We start from the raw sequence: 18,622 nt of genomic DNA, 5'->3' as shown, positions 1-18,622 counted from the left end.
CCCGATTAAACTTGTTTAGAATAAAACATCAAGTTAAAATCAGCACACCCAAAATAATTTACATGTGAATGGCAGTTCAATCATGTCATGACTGAACAATATGATTGGTCCCTTTCTCTTGTCACACAATTTGCGATTTTGCGGTTGCGATTTTCGTATTATTTTTAGAGGTCTGAGATTTCTAAGGTCACGATTTCAGTTCTTTTCATCCTGTGATCGGACTTCTTTGCATCCCTCAGTATGTCTTTGTATGTCTTTGAATGTCTTCAAAGAGCCTTTTATTTTTGTCTTTGACCGCGAGAGACGGGGCGGTGCACACGCGTGGCGACCGCGAGAACACTGGGTATGGTTGGGTAACAACATGGCGGGCGTAGCACGAAGTTGGTGCGGATTTGCAAAGTTCAAAGGAGTTTCGCGGACCGTTGGTAGATTGTATTTTAGTACTGATCTTACAAAAACAGATCGTCTTATCGAAAGGGTGAAAAGGTTCGTCTTTGGCGAGAAAGCACCGCCTGAAGAAAAGGAAACAGTTGAGAGGTTCGTGAACTAAGTGGCTCAGATTCAAAGAACTTTTGAGCTTAACTGTAGTGAAAGTATTTTAAGACTAGAACCAAATTCTGGTATTTTTATTTCCTTAATTTGTTGTTTTATTTTTAAAGCTATACTTCCTGTTTTTCATAAACACAATTGATTCAGATTGCGAATTTCGAGGAGTGAAAGGTGCAATAAACTAAGGATTTATAAAGGGATAGAGAGCAACGTGCATACCCGGCCAAAGGGTCTTGGAACATCAGTACTGTTGGTAATATTGAGGATTTGGATTTTGTAGTGCAGTGACAGATCCATTAAAAATTACTACGACTATGCTCAAATGTGCAGGGGGGAGGCAAAGGGAGGGTGACTCCTTTTAAGATTCGTGCCTTAGCTTACAATTTCTTGAGAGATTTGTAGGTAACCAATAGTTCTTAAAGGGGTACTGTAATTTGTTTTACATAACAAGGAATTCCAGCTTCTTAAGCCTGATATTTCAATACAAACACTCCTGAGGACAGTGAGGATTTCACAGCAGAGCAAATGCAACTGAAGGGGTGAGTGGAATAATGCTGAAAGTGACTTTTGGAAAACTTTGAGAGAACCAGCAGTAAAATACCTTCCAGCCACTTCCAGCCATGGTTACGGTTAACTCTGGTTTTCATTATTGTCTAAAAAGACCTAGTAATAATTAAGAGTTCTTTTTAGACAAGAATTAAAATCAGAGTAAACTGTGAAAATTGCCAGTAGGTACATGTATTTCCATCCTGGCTATGGTACCTCTAAATTTTCCAAAAGTCACTTAGGGCTTTATTCCCAGCACCCATTCAACTACTCAACAACAAGTAAGTTGACTTCCAGTCAAATAAAATAATGTAAAGGAAGAGTTCTTGTTCAAATCATTACTTTTAAGTGCTCCCAGGCCTCCCATTGAGTCTGGGTTTCTATGAGCTGGACAGCTTTAAGTTTAGTATTCTTTACCAAGGTGCAAAGATCTGGAATTCCCTTCCTGTTGCAATCACTTCTTTGCCAAGTTCTCCCAATTTTAAGAAAAAAACTGATAGAGTTTTAAGTAACATAATTACTGAACTGGGAAAGCCGCACACTGTAGCACTATCTATGTAACTGTATTGTTATGTACGAGGTGGCCTCGACCAAAAGCCTGGTGGTTTCTAGAGGTCACCTTGTCATACACTGATGAATAATAGTAACATTTAAACTTTCATTGCAGTTATTATCAACTGGTCAAGGCTGAGGATCCGTCAGTATACAGTATGGAGACGCACGAAATTGTGAATAAACTTGAACACATTGTCACAGAAGCTATACCTAACATCCAGGAATGGCAGAATCAGTCAGTCCAAGACCTTGTTGTCAAATATAAGGCGAGTTCAAAGAAAAATGATTGTGCATTGCTACAAAACCTTATGTAGTGGCAGTAGTTTGATGGTTAGGGGGCTGTAGATAACAAAGCCTAGGGGAAACTCAAGAGGGGGTTTCAAGATCTGCTACTTACCTTACAATTTACATTTACACTTTGCATTAACAAGAAGCCTCTGGTTTGGAAGGTCATTGGGCAGACTCAGAACAATTAGGGAGTGGTCAAAAAGTATTGGGGGGGGGGGGGTTGGGTGGGCCGGAGAAGAGAAGGGGTGGGTCATCAGATTTTGAGACCTTGGTTAGGGGGGGGGGTGTTCAATTTTCAGTTACCCATGGGAGTGGGTCATCTTGTTTTATTACTGGAATTGGCGCACTTTTGACATGATCAACAACAGAGGTAACTTCTTCCAGTTCCAAAGGATGAATATTTTCGAGCGGTAGCTGGTGTACAATAGGGATGCAAATTTCATGGATTGTAAAATCTGTATGAAAGCTAAGAAGTCTGACGGAAGTCCCAGGGCAGAAATTTTCAAAATACTGCGCTCTTTCGTCTTGCCGGTCTTCAAGGACACCAAATGGCCACCTTATGTCCACATGCTATTTGTCCCTATGGGTACGGTACACATGTTTATGGATCTGGGACTCACACTCTTGGGCCTAGGACTCATTGTTTACAGGCTTTGTGAGTCCAGAACTCACTACAGCCAATTTTTCTAGGTGGATGACTGTTCTACGGGTAGTGAGACTAAAGGCCAAGTGTGAAAGGTTTATGGTCAAGCTTTTTTAAAGTTTACAGACATGACCTAAAGTTGTAAAAGTAAAGGAAAAGAATATTATTTTTAGATGGTTTTGTATTATTGTTAAGGAAAAAATCTTAAATGTGAACAATATCTCAATTCCATACACAAAATATGATTTTGTTAGATTATGCAACCAAAAATGTCATGTTTTATAGAGGGTGGGTCACGTAATTTTCAACCTTCATTTAGGGGTGGGTCACTTAGTTTTGTGCCACATGGAAGGGGTGGGTCATGTGTTTTCTAACCAACACATTTTCAAATGCTCCAGCCCACCCCCCCCCCCCCTTGTACTTTTGACCAGTCCCTTAAATAACCTTTTTTTCCACCTTCAGGTTCTTAACAGATGTTATGAAGAGTTTGGTCTTCTGGTACCCAATTTCCAGTTAAACGAAATGAACACTGTTGAGGATGTCATCAATTTTTACACATCAGCAAAGCCTAAGGACACCAGAACATTTAAATCAATTGACACATGCAATTTACCACCTAATTTATCCATTGGTGGAAGCTTGCCCTTTAAAAATGTGTCCACATAACATCAATCTACAGTCTTGTCAAGATTCCATTCATAAAAAATAGTTGTTAAGTGAAATAACAAAAATATTATTATCTCTGTCTCATGGATGGTCATGGAGTCAAGTTCAACTTTAGTGTTTTTTTTTAGAATAAAATTGATTGTTTGATTGACTTGTCATTTCTCATGACACACTCATAGCAGTAACGTCAGACAGAAGACAGTAAGACAGTTTTGCTAATAAATGGTTATTTAATAAAAAGTAGATTTCTATATACAGTCAAATTATAACAACCTAATAACACCAAACTAAAGATTGGCTAGGTAAAAGCTATTTTTTTTCCTCATATTTTTTCTCCTTTGTTTTCTCCCTTGACCATGCTCAACAAACTAAAGGAAGATAAGGAATCTTAATCTATCTTGAACCCCAAGCTGTGCAAACTTCCTACCAATTATCAGTGCTGTATTGAAGTAAAGTTTTACATGTACACTATGCAAAACCAAATAAATTAATATCAATTGAAATAAAATGGAGTAAATTAGTCAACACAAAAGTTGATTCAGATTCATAACTGTTACAAACCTGTAGTAATTTACATGCAATTGAACACAAGTAATTATTCTCCAACATCAGAATAAACTTCACACTTTTATAGAAGACGAACCAACCCTAATCTACAAAGGTGGTCTTTGTGTCACTAGATATATTTCCTTTCAGTCTTTTCATATCATATCTGACACATGTATCTTGGAAGGCTCTGATTATTGACTAAGACTACAATCCAACTTGAATTTTGAGTTCTTTGACTTGATTTACAAGGTCGGTAATCATTTCACTCCTAAAAAAACAAACAAAGCCATCAGTAAAAACATGCAATATTATTTGTTGCTACACAATACTGTTCCTTTTTCTGAACAGGTTCACAATAATATCAGACATCTTTGCAATTTATAAGTCATCAGTGTCCTCATGGCAATATGGGGAGTGTTTGAATGTAGCATGTAACACAGATAAATTCTGGCTGTTGTGTTATGATGCAGAAAAAATATTGAAGCTGGAAATTCATCTGCACTGGCTGGCTAGTTTGAATGCAATAAGTCAGGACAAATGGTCATAGTGCTTTTTAAAATTTAAAACTTGACATTTAAAGCAACATTTCTGAGACCTTGAAAAGACAGTTTGGTCAGTATTCTTTTCATCAGTAAAGAATAGCAAATCAGCCATTATGGCTTTTCTAACCATACACATAGCTCAGAAGTGCTTCATTGACAAATGTGATTATTGCTGTATGAAAACAAATTATTGCATGTCTTGGGTGATTTCATTTATAAACTTTAAAAAGTCTCTTGTGGGAATCACTTTATCAGCGATGGCGATACAATCAAAATCCAATTTGACAAACAACCCAATCTGCATTTTGGCCTTAACTGTATGCTCAGCTTGCTGTCCCAATCACAAGTCATATCAAACACATCTCAGATTCCATTTCCATCTCAGAGTGTACATGTTATAGATAACATAATTATAGTGTAGGAGCATTTTTCATCAAGTTTTGTTATTTTCCATGATGATGTCAGTACATGGTTAGGTGGACAAGCGATAAGAAATGTAAAGAAAATATCAACCAAGGACAGACACCACCTGAATAAGCAAACAGTAAGGAGAGGTAGAATTGAAAGGTAACAAACAAGCTGTGCACTTACTCATCACTAAGTACTTTTCTAATGTTATTTTGCTGGGAAACATTAAGAACTGGTAACTTGGAAGATGTGGACTTCTGTGGACTCTTTTTTGAATACTTATTTTTCACTTCAATCTGTAATAAAAAAGAAACAGTTATCAGAAGATTAGACCTTCTTAACCATGTAATCCACTGATTCTACAATAGAACATTCTGAAAACAGGTTATACCCAATACAACACAAGCTGTAAATGTATGCGATGTCCAAAAAAAATGTTCATTACATGGATGCCTTTCATGCTACTTTTTCTTGCCATAGACAAGAACAACCAAATAAAACAAAAAAGATCTTGTCATCATGACACTCTTTGTACCTGTTCCAGTGATTCCCTATGGAATTGTAAAAATGTTTCAATGTCTTCTAACTCTTTTTTCATTTTACTCTCGGCATGGGATAAAACTGGAATGCCATTGTGAACAAAACGGAAAAGAGATTCCAGCCTGCAAGAAATAATACAAATTTGATAAATTTAGTGTCATCACTTTGTACCCCACTCTACCCCCTCCAAACACAGAGAGGCAGACAAATTATATTTCCTGGAAAGTTATACTAAAGGAGAGAGTTATTCTCATGGAAAAAATAATTTTCAGGAAAACATTTTACAAAATTATCAAAAATTAAAGTGGTACAGGTATAGATCTGTATATGGGCAGCAAATCAATACCTATCACTAACTATTTCATATTAAGTGTCATCAAACTCTACCAACACACTGGACATGCTACTGTCACCAAATTATTTAATATCTACCTTCTAATGAGATCCATATGCCTCTCTGATGTGTCATCCAGCTTTCCTCCCAGTGCAACAGCTTGTTCTCTAAGCTCATCACTGATTCTGTGAAGTTTTACCAAGTGTTGGTTCTGTTGCTCCTTCTGGTCTTTGAGGATTGAGATTCTGAGACAAAACATTTCTGTTAACACTTTGACTGCAAGGTCAGAAGGGTGCCCTGCTTTGATTCACCACCTGACTTAAAACTTGGACTCTTGTGCAAATTGTTTATATTTATAATTTTTCTTCTTTTTTTCTGGCATAGACATGTCCTTGCTGTGGCTTCCTGTTTCATTCTATACTATACACTTGTTGCGGTTACCTTTTTTCAATCTCTTCCCTGGCCTTGTTTTGTTTTTGAATATACTCTTTCCTCAATATTTCTTGTACTTGAATAAGCAGTTGATAACAGTCCTCCTGAGAGAGTTTCTCAGATTCTTTGCCAGCTCTACAAGACAATTTTTCTACTTTAAACAGTGTCATGTTGGCATGAAGAACCTTCACAACAGTCATTGTGCTTGGAGAGACAAAGTAAAGAAGGAGCATGATGTGTTAGTGGGACAGTTGGGAGGCAGTGTTAAAAGTTGATACATTCAGTCATCAAGTAAATATGGTTTGATGAAGGTCTACTGATAACAGTAAACTGCCAAATATAAGCCCCTTCCCAAATAAAAAACAAATCAACCAACCAACCAGCAAACAAGCAAAGATCTCTACATCCTAAATGCATTATATGGGGGAGGGAGGGGGGGGGGGGTGTGCCTCTGATGCACTAGGACCCCATTCTGAGGAGCAGCAATAGGTGGAGTGGGCCCATTTACCCTTTCATGTGTTATGGCTTTGGAAGTACTTTCCATTACTAAGATGTTTTTCTTGCCTTATTAGTTAATTTTTTTATTATTTTATTGTTTCAACCTGTCAATGAGTTGTGATCACTCATGTCACTAAGTCAGGTTCACAGGTGAACTAACCTTAACAAAGGTGTTGAAGTGTTTCTTGTTAATATCTTCTCAATCTGACTTTTAAATAATCCCACATTCAAGTGTCGGATTGGTGAAAACACTGCACTGTAAGTAAAACAACCAACAGAAAAAGTCAACAGTCAGGTACTTTACTCATACGCTACTAACACTGTTTTTCTGACAAGCACATATTTCTTGCTTTAATACTTTTGAGGTTGAATAGGGCTGACAACTGACCTTTCATAGCTGGTTTCTTCATCTGTTTCAGTTGTTGATGGAGAGGGTGGTCTATTCAGTAAACTAGGATCACGAATGATGCAAAATGAAAGAAAATAAAATAAATTGTAGTTCAATTCATTACATCTAGGTAACTTTTGGACTTACATTTTGTACAAATTAGAAATTTATAATGATACATTGATTTCAATGATTTTACCTCAAGGGTTTAACAATGCACTCCATCTTTGAGGTCAAACATAGCATTGAAGAACCAAGAATTCTGCTGTCTACCACACAAACACCAAGGATTGGAGATGACAAACTGAAACAGGGAAATATAGATGCATGTACATATAAACAGTCAGAAAACAGCAAGTTGAGAGGAATTTAAATTAGGTCTACCCATTTATCTATATCTACTTAAAGCTAGAATAAGTTTTACACATGGTCATTGGAGAATCATTTTTATTCCTTAACTAGGAAATATGCAATTAAGATAAGATAATGTACCTTGCTGCTGTCGGGGAAGTACATATCATGTGATATACAATGGCAGCTTCTTCAGGATCAAAAGAACCTTCACCATCTGAGAAAGAGGGAAAACTAATTTGTTTTATTAAGGTTTCCAATGCTGAGATCACAATGTCATAGTTAAAACTGAATGCTATACTTTGTAATGCAGCATTTATGTAAGTGACCACAAATGAAGTTATGTGATCTGCAAAGAATCCTGAATTTTTCTGTTAATTTTTTTGTCTCTTTGTATTTGTTTATTGGAAACACAAATGCAAGGATCATTTCTTTACTTTACGTTTAACAGAACCTGGCACAGACAGGAAGTCAGAAAAATGCAGTTCATGATGAGAATATGTCTGTAAAGAACCTTTTGCAAATAACATATCACAATAATATTATTATAATTATTGTTTTTTTTTTTTTCAGGAAAAAAAATTACTAAAATATTACCTTGCAGACAATAACTTTGTAGTTTCTTAGCCCATGGCAATGAAACGCTGTGTACTCCGGTATCGTGCGAACAAATATACTGATATGGTGATCCTGGATCTGCAGGAAAAGAAAACCATACCCAATTATGAGTAAAGTGTAGCGACTGGTCAAGCCAAGGCTTGTCTCTGGTTTACACAGCATGACGAACTATAGGGGTACTTTACTCAACTTTGATGGGATACTAATTCAAGACAATCTCACCCCTCCCCTTCCCCTAATATATTTTGCACAGTTACCCCCCAGTTATACTTGCTTTTACCCCTCAACAGCTGTAGATCAAAACAGGGACTGTACATTACAAACAGCATCTGCAGTGGCCTGGCTTAACTTTTCAATAACTGAATTGAGTCTTAAATGTTTCTTAAAATCCTCCCTACTTATTTAATAATCAGTGGCAGTGGTGTCATAGACATGAACAATATGACATACTAACAATGAAGAAAATTTAAAGCAAGTTTCTTTATACACAGTTGTGCTTGAAGCTAAGAAGCTTATGTGACCCAAATAAATGTTATAATTTACAATGAGTGAGACATGAAGTACAAACACAGCATTTTTAACCTCCTTAAGCAGTCACTTCTTCTAAATGGTAACTCTTCAGTTCTGCTCCTGAAGAGTCCAGTTATAGGCGTTCTGTCAGTACAGAGCCTCACTGGCAGAAAACTGACTGGTTGGCCTTTTACAAAGTGTAGGGATTGAACACAAATATATCTAGTGGCAGGGAGGAGGATTTGAAGCTGGTGCCTCTAGATTGCAAATCTAGCTCCCTAACCACTAGGCCACACCACCTGACATGTGTGAAGGCCCTATGTTCCAAATACTTATACTGCAGGGTACAGTGTACCTCTCTGTAGTCTTAACAGGGCCATGTTTTCATTTTCATCTGAATAATCCCCAGCTGAACTTCTGTCTGTTGCTTCGTTTAATAAAGAGACCCGAAGTTCTACACATTCATGAACAAACAGAGAAAGGTTTTGCCGACACGCATCACTTTTGACAATTCCATGTCTGTTCCAGGATTCTATTTCCTATAAAGGAATGAAATGTTAAAAGGCTGAGTCAACAAACTTCTATTAAATACTACATGGCAATGTAACTGATTATGGGTAAAACCCTGGTGACATATCAAGCAATGAAAGTGGTGTCTCCAAAGTATCTAATACTATAGTCAATTCTCTTTCAATGATTTTACCTTACCTACATGTAGAGCTGCAATACATATCTTTTAATGCCACCAAACTAACATCTCTCAGCTGATTAATTTAATTTTCTCCTTCACCTTCATTATCAACTCAAAGGGATTGTTAAAGAACCTACAATTTTGTCCATTTACAAGTAAATGGACAAATAATGTAAAGTGGGATATCAAGTTCCTGTCAACAAAGTCTGATCTTTGACATATCTATTGTCCTATAATTGCTTAAAAACATACATGACAATGCATAAGGTAAAGGTTGCTTTATGGATACTGGTAGTGTGTGTTGCTTCAGTTCATGGTGTTTCAATGTGATGGAAAGAGAAATAACAAATCCTGATGAAAATAGTATTCACCATCTCTCCTCCTCAGACACTATGACTTCACAAATATCAAATTAAGATGCCTAAGCCAGTGCCAAAGAGTCAGACTACCTCCTCAGGATCATAAGATTCTTCTGATTCCAAAACAATACAGTGATAAATTTTTCCACTTGCTGTTGCCATGGCAATAACAGGGGGCTGGGAATGAAGACAAAGCAAGGAGCAAGCATCCAGTCCATAATTATCATCTGCTGCAGGGTACATTGTCAATGGACCTGTCAGCTGTGGCTGGCACCTGTTAAAAACTAGAATATTGAGAATGTACCTGGAAAATATTAATTTTAAAATAATTCAATATTTTATGTAATTAGAATGTACTGAAATCCTGCAGAGGACCAGGTTAGGATTATTGTAAATCCTTGAATTAGCACCGAGGGCGCTTATTTCAAATTTAGAAGAAGACGGGGGGCACTTAATCGAGGAGGGGCGCTTATTCAATTTTTCCCAAATCGTGGCCTTGCATGATCATTTTTTAATACATCATCTGCACATAAAAAACAACATAAACTGTTTATCAGCATAAAAAGCTGATCCTAAACTTTAAATTGCAGCACCATTAGTGCTTGTAATTTTTTCCAAACTTAATGTGTTAGCAAACTGAAACAATGCACAAATCTAATACTACACAACTAAAACTATACATCCTTTGCTGTCTCGTTACTCGTCCACAAAATGGGGGGAGGGGAGGGGCACTTATTCGATGGGGGGCTTATTTTAAATTTTGGTCGATAGAGGGAGCGAAGGGAGGAGGGAGGAGGGGGTGCTTATTTGAGGGGGGCGCTAATTTGAGGATTTACGGGGGTACCTCATTTGAGAAATTCTGTGAACCAGATAGTAAATGTCTCCATTTTCTCTCAAAACGAAGATAGGATGAGTGACATCTGGTTCAGCATCACTAGAGTTGAGCCTTCCTCTGAGGACAGGGGCAGTAGTAGGTGGGGCAAAATCAAATGCAACGGCTTTCTCTCCAAGAGCAGCTGCAAATGATGACATCGATCCAACAGACAAAGACTTCCTGCTGTATTCTGCTGTCAGTGAAGATGACTCCCCCAAGGAAATAATTTCTTCTGGAGAAGTTGGTTTGAGCACACTGTAAAGTCTGTTTAAAAGGCAAAACAAGATGTGATTGAGAAGTTTATATACTCAAAAAACAAGGTTGACTGTCCTCTCTGAATGACAATATCAGATTACAACATTGTCTACCTAATGGCTTGGCCAAAAGAGTGTATGATGATAAGATTTTACAGTCTTTCATAGCAAATTAAAAAATGATAGATGCTAGTCAATATAAATGAATCAGCACTGTACTGCTATAGTCTGTTGAAGTAACATGACAACAATAAATGGCACTTTAGAACACAATCAATTTATATGCTGAAATATGACACCAATCAATTTGATATAATCCAGATACCCCATCCTGGGACAATTTACTACCGATATTTAAAATGAAATTTAAAAAACCCAAATAAAGTAAGGCAAGTCTGTGTTGGACTGCTTATATTTTAATAGGCATGTGCGTTAATGTAGGGTCCATGACATTGTTTATATCACAGTCATTTTCCAGATGTTTTTTCAGAACCTAAAACCAGGAAATCATTTATATAATGGTGTCGCATTCTAGGAAAAAAATTCACCATCCCTTCAGACCCTACCCCTCAACTGATTACCTCTGTTTTTTGTCAAAACATCTTGTAAACATAATGTAAATACTCGCTTTGCATCTAGATCTACTTTCTATCTTCCAAAAATTCAAACAAATTATGGCAAATTTAATATTCGATTTAATGGACCTAAATTATGGAATGAACTCGATGAAAGATTCAAGTGTTGTACTTCTAATCAATTTAAAAAAGAACTAACTTTGCATTTCATTAGTCTCTATTAATCTTTACTGATATTTTGATGGTTTATATCTATTTATTTTGTTTTGTTTTGTATATTTACTCTTGTACCAAGTTTATGATATTTATGTGTACCATTGTATTTGTTGTGCCTCTTTCCTCACTCTCACATTTTTAATTATTATAATTACGGTCACCCAACTAGTTTAGCGTTTTAGTTATTTTGGGTGTACCACTACTGTATGTACTGTACTGTTTATTTATTTATTTATAATTATAATCTTGTAAATTCTTTTAGTTGTTTACAGTAGTAGAAATAAACTGTTGTTGTCTGATGTGTTTCTCTGAAAGCAAAAACAGATAATTAATGTATAAGGAGACCTAATTGGACTTTTCTTCAGAAAAATACCAAATTAATCAGTCCAGCTTCACAATACCTTAAGTTATTATCTGAAGTAAGAACCATGAGATGAATGTCAGCCTGACTTCCTGGATGCCACTTAACATCAAGAACTTTTATCTTGTGATGAGTTACATAGAATCTTGGATCAATAGGAATTGTTCTGAAACAGAGCTTGGGTATAAATAATTACAATACGGGTCAACAAGACAAAACAACTTTTTACACATCTGAGATCATCATATCCTCAATTTACTGCACCTGTGAGTCAAAAAGAGTGGCAGAAGGCCTGTTCTGTACCTCCCTGTGCACAATCAAACATCTTCCCTTTCCCATATAGCAGTTTCTTTGGGGTGAGTGAACACTTAGATCACCATCCTATCCATGTTAATTAAAGACAACTTTGCCCTTGTCCTAAAACGTCATCAACAAATCTGAGTCATTTTCTTGTCCACTTCATTTAAACTGCTTTAAATCTCAAGAAATCAGTTCCTCCTGCTACAGAATTGTTTCAAATGAGTGTCCAGAGTTATCCAGAATTGTTCTGGTTTTTCTTGACTATGCTCCATTATTGGTTTGGTGGTTTTAGCTACCTTCTCAAGTAAACAGTGAGCTGCCAAAATGAAATCTGATCACAACCTGATTAAATCCAGTTTGCTGACTTTGGTATAGGAAACATGTATTTGCTTTGTGTCCTTATTGGTTCATTGCATCGTTCATGGCGTTTGTGCTTGGCTACTGTGATTACTTTGGCTTTGGATGACACTTGATTGAAAACTGCTTCAAATTTGACTACATTTAATACCTCCCCACTTTCTGAGAGAGCCCTGTTTTAAAATACCTGCAAATAACAGATTCAGTTCCACCATCATACTCCGCAAACTTTCCCCATCTCATTGGCATCTCAAGAACTGATATTCCTCTTTCTCCTATGAGCAAGAGGTACTTTGATGATGGGCTGAATAGCATAGAATCCACGACAAATGGAGGAGCCTTTGGGCAAGCAAATTCCTGTTGGTAAGTTAAAAACAATAACATTAAACTGTTGCTAAGTCAGCAGGATGAGTGTGACAACTTGAAAGACTAAGAGTGTCTAAAGAAACACTGCATCCAATGACAGCTTTGATGACCATTGTGTGCACCAAAGCTCTGCAGTCATACTCTATGAGAAGATGACAGGCAGACCAGAACAACAAAATATCATCAAAGAAGAGCAAAACATCCACTGAAATGGCCAGAATCATCCCTAACGAAGGAGAGAGGTTACTTAAATGGACAAGTCCACACAACAGGGTGGCAATGAAAATGCTCATTTGGGAAAATATGGACCTCATATTTAGCCAATCAGATTGCAAGACTCAGATCATCTGGAGTGCACAAAGCTGAAATACGTACCCTTTATCTGACTTAGAACAGATTGATTCTTAAGGTTATTAAGGTGCATACAACACAATAAATTTCTCAATAAAATAACTAAGTATTCAAATATTGTGCATTGTCTAAAGTTGGATACTATAAAAGAGCAAATGTCAGTCAATCACTCAATCAATCAATCGACTGACCAATCAATCATTCAATAAATATTGACAAACATTTTATCATTCAGTTACAATAAAATGAAGTTCTCACTCACTTGAAATTTGGTAGACCGTTCGTTTTGAAAATGCAAGTTTTTTAGATTTGCTGTCAGTATACTACTCTTCGAGGAATCCCATAGGAATATTTCGCCATCATTTTCAATCAAAATGTTATTAGTTGCTCTCTGCTGAGATCCCTCTGTCATTTCTGAGCTTGCATCGTCATGTCTTTGAGTAAGCCTTTGAAAAACTGGGTGTTCTGGTAACAGTTCTTGCCACTTCAAACTCGAACCGAGATTTGACGCCATGTTGCACGCGTAAAGAATAGGCAACATTACATGAGTTTTACATGACATGGATATAAACCTCGAACCACGTGAATGACGGGCTCAAAAAGTACGTGACCAAGATGGCGGCCGAGGTAGTGTTTGGAGAGTTTCTCGTTTTATCCAGTTTACTTTTCTTATTCTAGTCTATATCTACTTGCTTTGACGCAAGTTTATTTCCTTCATAGGTGGTCGAAATTCTGAAGAAATGTAGCAACAAAATAACGACTGCTAGTACCAAAGAGAGGAAGCATGTTTGTGAAGAACTTCTAGTGCCTTGCATCCAAAGAGAGGGTAAGCCATATATCTTTTATGACTTTATCTTTTTAGTTGTAAATGCTAATAGACAAGAATTCTGCTGCCTTGGGGCATTCTAAAATCTGGCACTAATTTGGTAAACATTTTTATCGATGTCATGGAAACGCTGAAATGGTCAAAGTACTCCATAATCGCTGGATTTTGGCCACTGGAACCACGTGAACGTAATAATTCAGTTTCAAGTTATTTCACGTGGTCTCCACGATTGAATAACTTTAATTCTCTGTAATATAAACTGCACTGTTTTCTTAGTTCAAGATTGATATTCTGTTGTACTGTTTGATTCCATAGGGTTTTCTGAAGCTGCAGTAAAAGCAGTGATCAAGTTACTTTATCTGACTCAGCATCGTTACAGGTGATCACTAGTTCTGTCAGTTCTACTGTTACCTGATCTGTGTTATCACATATAAATGATGTTGAATCATGAGTACTAAAGGCATCTGCAGTCAAGTGTCGATCAATACTCTTGATCAACCCTCGATTGACACTCGATCAACATCTTGGCTAACAGTTGGTCAAGAGCCGACTGTTTTTTGTAGACATACTGTCAAGTGTCGATCGATGCATATGAGTCAGTCGACTATCACCGACTGTTGATTGAGTGTTGATTGTGTCAATCAAGATGTTGATCAAGTATCAAGTGCCGGCCAAGTATTGATCGAGATGTCAAGATCAAATGTTGATCAAGATGTTGAGCGAGTGTTGATCAAGGATATCAATGGACATTCGACCATGGACACCTTTAGTACACATGATCCATGTTTTTTTGAGAAATATTGATCTTTTATCACTCCACTGGTAAAAAGTACAGTGAATTTTGATGATAGTTGATGAAAGTTCCAGATACCATGCATGTTTGAAAGCACCATCAGTACCTGTCGCCAACTAACATTAAGTTAGATAGTTGATGATAGTGCATGGTAGTTCCACATGGCAGTAATTTAGTTAGGTTGCATGCAGTAAAATTAATTAGACTATTTTTTAATATCTGTTATTTTATTTTCCATATTTTTGAACAAAAATAATCATAAAATAATTTAGGTTACCAGAATTTGAATCATTTTAAATTAATTAATTAATTATTATTTGAGAAATTAGTTATAAGAAATTGAACAATCTTTATAGAGATAACAAATCAAGAAAATCAGTTGAGGAAGTTCTTAGAGTGCTTGCAGAAAAGCAAGGTATGCCTTTGTTTGTCACTATTCATTTGCTCTGGTGATAAAAATTATTCTTAGTGACTTAGACTACTTTGATTTGTCTTTTGTTTTATTAGGTGCAAATGCTGTGAAATACTTTTGCATAGCATTTTCAAATGTAGAAAAACAAATCATCTCTTCCTTTCCCAGGTAAGAATTTGCTAGTCTCAATGAATGACAAAATATTTAAATCAATTCCTAATAGCATTGTTGTCACCCAGACAACAACATTTTACCAAGACATGTCATGAATGCAGTTTATGTATTGAAAGATTGATGTTCATTTACAAAAACTGTTGTTTTCATAATTTATCAATGATTGATCTGTTGTAGTTATGTGACCAGTGGCTCCAATCTTGTTCTCCTGTGCTGGTCATGCATCCTGGTACGTCATGTTTACACCAACACTGACCTGTGTAATGATGCACAGTGGATTAGACTGGTTGAAGTGCAATGTCTAGCTCTACATGGAGTTCTCTCAGCAGGAAAAGTTTGTGTATGTCAAGCTGCCAGGAAGAAATTACACAGAGTATGGAGAGAGGTGTGGTGTAATTTTTTATCATAAGATATTTTTCATTTTTATGTTTTTACAATTATACATTTTTCTGGGAATTTCTTCTCCTACATTGTTCAATTACATGTAGTGCTAGTGTACTTACATTGATATTAGACCAGTAATATTAATGGTTGTAATTTCTTCTTAGGTTTCTTCAGTACCCTACACATTGTAAATTCCTTTATTAGCTCTTTTTTCAATGTTTGTGTTGAAATGAAAAACAATCAAATGATAAATATTAATAATGGTCTGTGTGACCTAATATGTTCCTAATCCAGGTTCCAGGAATTGCATCCAAGTATGCAGAGGCCATCAGCAAGATGGAGGCATGTCAGGTGAAAATTGTACATATTGTATATAGTTTTATCTTTTACTACATATGTTGTTATTTTTTTAGATTTTTATTGCTATTTCATTTCTATTTTTAGTTGCCCAGGGCACCCTTTGATAATAGCATTTGCTGACGGGTTTACCCTGGTTAAATATGTTTATATTATTAGGAACACTGCTCTTAATTGGTTTCATTCGTATCTTCACTCACGCGAACAGTTTGTTTCTGTCAATGGAATTGAATCGTCAAAGAAGAATTTACCCTACGGGGTACCACAGGGTTCTGTACTGGGACCCTTGTTGTATTCCCTTTATACAAGTCCGCTGGGTGATATAGCCAGAAAGCATAGCATACCATTTCATCTCTATGCAGATGACACACAGTTGTACTTGTCGTTTACGTCCAATTGCCCTAATCATCTATCAAGCTCAAAGATGGCAGTAGAATTATGTGTTAAGGACATTGGGGACTGGATGCTGCGCAACAAACTTAAGTTAAATCAGGATAAGACTGAACTTTTGGTTATTAGTTCTAAATATCGTCCACGACCACCCCTCGACTATATACGAGTTGGTGATGAAGTAATCAAGTCTAGTAAACAGGCCAGGAATTTAGGAGTTGCATTCGATCAATGTTTGGATTTCAAAGAACACGTTAAAATAACCTGCAAGAGCGCATTTTTCCGCATTCGTAGTATAGCTAAAATTAGGCGATACCTATCCCAGAGTACTACTGAAACCATTGTTCACGCTTACATAACATCGCGTTTGGACTATTGTAACGCCCTACTGTACGGTCTCCCAAAGTATCTGATTAATAGACTTCAGCTTGTACAGAACTCAGCAGCTCGCCTTGTTACCTTGACTAGAAGGCAGGAACACATCACACCAATACTAAGGAGCTTACATTGGTTGCCAGTTCATTTTAGGATTATTTTCAAAATATTGTTGTTAACTTACAAAGCTCTGAATGGACTGGCCCCTGATTACATTAGAGACCTACTGCGATTTAACATTTCTGGTCGGACACTACGATCTTCAAACAACAGGTTGCTTGATGAGCCTAGAGCAAATCTTAAAACGTATGGTGAAAGGGCTTTTTCCGTGGCGGCACCAAGGCTCTGGAATAAACTACCCCTCCAGATCAGACTTTCATCATCAGAGGCAGTTTTTAAGGCTAATCTTAAGACTTATCTTTTTAAGCGTGCATTTGATTTGTAGTTTTTACTTTTTATTTGTAGCCTAATTATATTATATAGCGTATTTAATTCTTAGGATTTTAACTTTTAGGATTTAGGATTTTAGGTTTTTAAAGAATTAGGATTTTAATTTTAAAGTATTGTAAAGCGCCATGGACAATTAGTGGAAAATGGCGCTATATAAATGTATATTTATTTATTTATTTATTTATTATTATTATCATCATTGTTATCATCATCATTATTATTATTATCATTATCATTATCATTGTCATTGTCATTGTCATTGTCATTGTCATTGTCATTGTCATTGTCATTGTCATTATTATTATTATTATTATTATTATTATTACCAAGTAACTGCTGACAGCTATGCTGACAGTAAATAGAATATATTTGGGTAAATGTTATCTGGAAGAAAGAAAACTATTAGTAAAAAAGAACTTAAAATTTGTGCAATTCAAAGTTAAAATGCTTATGATTTAATCTTTAATTTTTCAGGAACACGGCTGCTTAACTGGATATCTATTCAATTTCTGTACAAAGAACAAAGACATTGAAACAATAAATAAATTTAAGGTTAGTGTGTGCACAATATTGATAATGAGCAGTGAGCAAGCAAGGTTATTAAGCAATTAAATCAGCAGTGGTAGATTTTTGTCTAATGACTTATCATCCTCTTAACTGTACAGAAACCATTGCTTGAAATGTATGTGAAGGCTGTGATTAATAGCAAGACAGCACCTGCCAATCATGTCCTGGTAAGAAACCGTTCTTTAAGTTGTTATATATATCTGAGATCACTTACATTCCCAGATATCTAGTACATAACTGTCTTTTGTTGAGCTTACATTTTCAACAAATTATATAGTTGGCATAAAAGTTAATGCGTCTACCTGAGTTAAGTTGGTAAAAATCTTAAAACATCATGCTGACTGTAGAAAAAAATATAATCATATTGAAATAAAAAGAATAGCTTTGACACCCCATCAACAAAGTTGCAAGTAGCATGCCCCATGCCACTTTGTTACACTGTATATCAGTGTGCACCTCCTAATGTGACCTTTGACCCTTGAACCATGCAGGTAAACATTGGTTCTTTGTTGTGTCATGTGACCCACGATGACTTCAACGGTTTAATCTTACCTGCTGTGCAGAAATCTCTCCTACGAAACCCTGAAGTTGTTCTTGAATGTAAGTACAAATGAATAAAAAATTGTAAGTTGAGACCTATTTTATCAAACTCATTTAATAATTCCTCAAGTTTAAACAATGTAAATCATGACCATGACAAGTGTGTTGGTATCTGATCTTATTAAGCTTAGATTTTTACAGTTTTATTTTCCATTTTCTCCTTAGTTTTAGTT

General features: G+C 36.2%; 3 protein-coding genes across 3 annotated transcripts in view; 2 read left to right on the top strand and 1 right to left on the bottom strand.

Annotated features, from left to right (window-relative positions):
• Nucleotides 1-16: 16 nt before the first annotated feature.
• LOC145463187 (uncharacterized) lies at nucleotides 17-3,422 on the top strand. The gene is made up of 3 exons (XM_081446913.1): nucleotides 17-537; nucleotides 1,763-1,916; nucleotides 3,044-3,422. Exons 1-3 carry the CDS (start codon nucleotides 101-103, stop codon nucleotides 3,245-3,247), a joined length of 795 nt encoding a protein of 264 aa, XP_081303039.1. The 5' UTR covers nucleotides 17-100; the 3' UTR covers nucleotides 3,248-3,422.
• A 28-nt stretch (nucleotides 3,423-3,450) lies between these two features.
• Nucleotides 3,451-13,813, bottom strand: LOC145463182 (nucleoporin 88-like). Its single transcript, XM_081446907.1, has 16 exons — nucleotides 13,384-13,813; nucleotides 12,592-12,761; nucleotides 11,788-11,913; nucleotides 10,312-10,605; nucleotides 9,558-9,741; nucleotides 8,773-8,956; nucleotides 7,887-7,985; nucleotides 7,431-7,506; nucleotides 7,138-7,242; nucleotides 6,939-7,001; nucleotides 6,711-6,806; nucleotides 6,062-6,187; nucleotides 5,719-5,865; nucleotides 5,282-5,408; nucleotides 4,930-5,042; nucleotides 3,451-4,064 (listed from the first exon to the last, which is right to left on the bottom strand). The coding sequence occupies exons 1-16, from the start codon at nucleotides 13,681-13,683 to the stop codon at nucleotides 4,001-4,003; spliced, it is 2,274 nt and encodes a 757-aa protein (XP_081303033.1). The 5' UTR covers nucleotides 13,684-13,813; the 3' UTR covers nucleotides 3,451-4,000.
• LOC145463745 (stalled ribosome sensor GCN1-like) overlaps nucleotides 13,737-18,622 on the top strand; it is a 28,820-nt gene continuing 23,934 nt past the window's right edge. The window contains exons 1-10 of the mRNA XM_081447531.1: nucleotides 13,737-13,748; nucleotides 13,842-13,947; nucleotides 14,263-14,326; nucleotides 15,097-15,155; nucleotides 15,248-15,320; nucleotides 15,504-15,711; nucleotides 16,005-16,061; nucleotides 17,757-17,834; nucleotides 17,948-18,016; nucleotides 18,341-18,449. Of these exons, the coding sequence (XP_081303657.1) occupies nucleotides 13,737-13,748; nucleotides 13,842-13,947; nucleotides 14,263-14,326; nucleotides 15,097-15,155; nucleotides 15,248-15,320; nucleotides 15,504-15,711; nucleotides 16,005-16,061; nucleotides 17,757-17,834; nucleotides 17,948-18,016; nucleotides 18,341-18,449 (835 nt within the window). The remainder of the gene's footprint in view (nucleotides 13,749-13,841; nucleotides 13,948-14,262; nucleotides 14,327-15,096; nucleotides 15,156-15,247; nucleotides 15,321-15,503; nucleotides 15,712-16,004; nucleotides 16,062-17,756; nucleotides 17,835-17,947; nucleotides 18,017-18,340; nucleotides 18,450-18,622) is intronic.

The sequence above is a fragment of the Orbicella franksi genome, chromosome 12, assembly GCF_964199315.1.
Source record: "Orbicella franksi chromosome 12, jaOrbFran1.1, whole genome shotgun sequence".
NCBI classification, from domain to species: Eukaryota; Metazoa; Cnidaria; class Anthozoa; order Scleractinia; family Merulinidae; genus Orbicella; species Orbicella franksi.
Note: the sequence above shows the minus strand (reverse complement) of the source record. Positions and strands in the feature narration are given on the sequence as shown.

Excerpts from the sequence above, each read along its gene's own strand:
- LOC145463187 (XM_081446913.1), top strand. The coding sequence starts at position 101 with ATGATTGGTCCCTTTCTCTTGTCACACAATTTGCGATTTTGCGGTTGC. Across the intron at positions 538-1,762 it reads GAAAAGGAAACAGTTGAGAG|TTATTATCAACTGGTCAAGG; the intron begins GTTCGTGAACTA and ends CTTTCATTGCAG. Across the intron at positions 1,917-3,043 it reads ACCTTGTTGTCAAATATAAG|GTTCTTAACAGATGTTATGA; the intron begins GCGAGTTCAAAG and ends TTCCACCTTCAG.
- LOC145463182 (XM_081446907.1), bottom strand. The coding sequence starts at position 13,683 with ATGTCATGTAAAACTCATGTAATGTTGCCTATTCTTTACGCGTGCAAC. Across the intron at positions 7,507-7,886 it reads ACAAAGTTATTGTCTGCAAG|ATGGTGAAGGTTCTTTTGAT; the intron begins GTAATATTTTAG and ends CCTCTTTCTCAG. Across the intron at positions 7,002-7,137 it reads TGCATTGTTAAACCCTTGAG|TTTACTGAATAGACCACCCT; the intron begins GTAAAATCATTG and ends TCGTGATCCTAG.